This window comes from Pygoscelis adeliae, unplaced genomic scaffold (genome assembly GCF_000699105.1).
Source record: "Pygoscelis adeliae isolate BGI_AS28 unplaced genomic scaffold, ASM69910v1 Scaffold13, whole genome shotgun sequence".
NCBI classification, from domain to species: domain Eukaryota; kingdom Metazoa; phylum Chordata; class Aves; order Sphenisciformes; family Spheniscidae; genus Pygoscelis; species Pygoscelis adeliae.
Genome location: NW_008824499.1, coordinates 76,319 through 78,314, shown reverse-complemented (window position 1 = coordinate 78,314; position 1,996 = coordinate 76,319). Strand labels below are relative to the sequence as shown.

Here is a 1,996-nt window from a genome sequence, read left to right as displayed (position 1 = left end):
AGAGCGCTTCCCAGGAGGGACAGCCTGCCTGCTGCCAGCTGCAGGAGGGAGGGAGGCAGTTCCCAGCCTGGGGCTATTTGGGCAACAGGTACCCCTGCTTCTGGGAGGCTGACTGGCTCCGAGTTTTCTCAGCTACTTGATGCTAAGGCTTTCCTGCCCTTTTCTGAAGCAAGAGGGGGTGGGGAGCCCAAACAAGCAAGCAGGAGCAGCTTGGCCTGCCCTTCTTGCGGGCCTGGAGCTGTTCCTGCTTTCCCACAAAGCCACGAAGCAACAGCTCTGTCCCTGCTGCCATCTGTGCAGCTGCCCCCTCATATCCATCTCCCGCTTCTTGTTTCCACAGCGCGAACTTTCAAAGGCTTCCAGGTCTGACAGTAGCTCCCGTGTCCTGAACTCCACCACCACCACTGCCTTCTGCTGAGGTGCTGCCTGCCAGGCTCCAGCTGCTCGTAGTTGTAGTGAGTCGCTGCTCCACAGCAGGGTGTTATGCAGCTCCCCCCTGCACCCAAAGCATCCGTGCTGTAGGGTTAACTTTTACCTGGGTCCCAGGCGTTACTCCAACAGGCCTGGCTCTCTGTGGGGTGGGGGGGGGTTTCCCTGCCTGCCAGGGTAGGGTATGAAAGGGGCACTTTTAGAAACTTGCTTTTATTTGGGGAATTCTTGTAAATATTTTCGATTAAAGATTTGAGTACACGGTCATGTTAGGGTAGTGCAGCAGTGGGTGCTAGCTCCTGCCACAGCCTGGCTGGCTGGGGTGAGCGTTGGTGCTCAGTCACAGGGGCTCTGCCTTGCTGAGCATGCTCTGGGACAGACAGAACCTATCTGAGAGCGCCAGCTTCGGTGCCTTTTGTCACAGGCTCTTTTCCCTCCATTGCTGTAGCTATTGTCCGTCAGCATCTTCCTTTCTTAACACCACAGCAGGCTTGTTTCTTTTAGTGAGGGCTTGCTTTAGCTGAGGTTCCCTTAGCAGGCTTTGCTTGACCCCGGAGCGCTGGGCTCACCCCCTGCTGCAGGCTGGGCGCAGCGCTGAGGGTCTCGTCTCTCCCACACCGGCTGCAAGGCTGGAGGTCCCTGGGAGGGAGCAGCGGGGCGCTTCACGGGAGGCAAGCCTGACCGGGCACCTTCCTGGAGCCCTGATGGCTGTACAACTTGTACCCAGCTGCTCCCTCTGCTCCATCCCCAAGCTGTGGAGGGGCAGAGCCTGCAGCAGGGAATGCCTGAGCATGCGTTACTAGCAAGGAATTGAGCCGCAGTGGGACAAGGCCGCCTTCCCTGCCCTCGGGAAGGGGTGCAGCTTGTCCTACCCTCAGGATCTGCTCTGCACCGTCCAGCGCTGCCTGCTGCTGTTCTTCGCCCTTTGCTCCAGCAGAGGATGGCAAGCCCAGTGCTTTGGTGGTACAGCACAGCCCTGGGCACGGTGCAGGGGGCCTGTTTGCACTTTTGTTAACAAAGCTCCGTATTCATGTGTCTGTCCCTGATCGTGACTAATTTGCACCTTGTTATCACTACAGTCCCCCACTTGCTGTTATTTATTCTCCAGGTTCTGTCCCCTTGCTCTGTAACTCTGTATATACTGTTCTTGGGAATAATACATATACGTGTATATAGCTGCCGCTGTTTGTGTGTCTGTGGGGTGACCCAAGGCTCCCCTGGCGTGGCCTTGCTGCTGGGGGGGTGGGGAGGAGGGTCAGGCATGGCTTTAAGCCAGGGCTGGCTCCAGAGGGGCCAGGGGGAGCTGGGAATGTCCTTTGTACGCAACATGAAGCACCACCACAGCCATTATGGAAAAGTAGATGTAATAAATATCTAGAGTCCTTCCTGCGGTTGTCTTTAGCACTGGTGCAGCTGCAGCCCGGGCAGGATCAGGCGCCAGCCCCTAGCTCCAGTGTGTTAGTTCAGTTCACTGTGGGCTAAACCCGGTCAGGTCCTGTACTGGGGGGCTGCCTGCCCCCCCTCCAAGGGCAGAGTGGGGCTGGTCCTGGCAGCAGGCGCACGGGAG

General features: G+C 57.9%; 2 protein-coding genes across 2 annotated transcripts in view; one reads left to right on the top strand and one right to left on the bottom strand.

The window, feature by feature from the left end:
- Nucleotides 1-418, top strand: part of LOC103914785 (protein regulator of cytokinesis 1-like) — a 34,231-nt gene extending 33,813 nt beyond the window's left edge. The window contains exon 32 of the mRNA XM_009321498.1: nucleotides 341-418. Within this exon, the coding sequence (XP_009319773.1) occupies nucleotides 341-418 (78 nt within the window). The remainder of the gene's footprint in view (nucleotides 1-340) is intronic.
- Nucleotides 419-769: 351 nt separating this feature from the next.
- The window catches only part of MAN2A2 (mannosidase, alpha, class 2A, member 2), a 26,814-nt gene continuing 25,587 nt past the window's right edge, over nucleotides 770-1,996 (bottom strand). Inside the window, 1 exon segment of the mRNA XM_009321496.1 lies at nucleotides 770-799. Within this exon segment, the coding sequence (XP_009319771.1) occupies nucleotides 770-799 (30 nt within the window).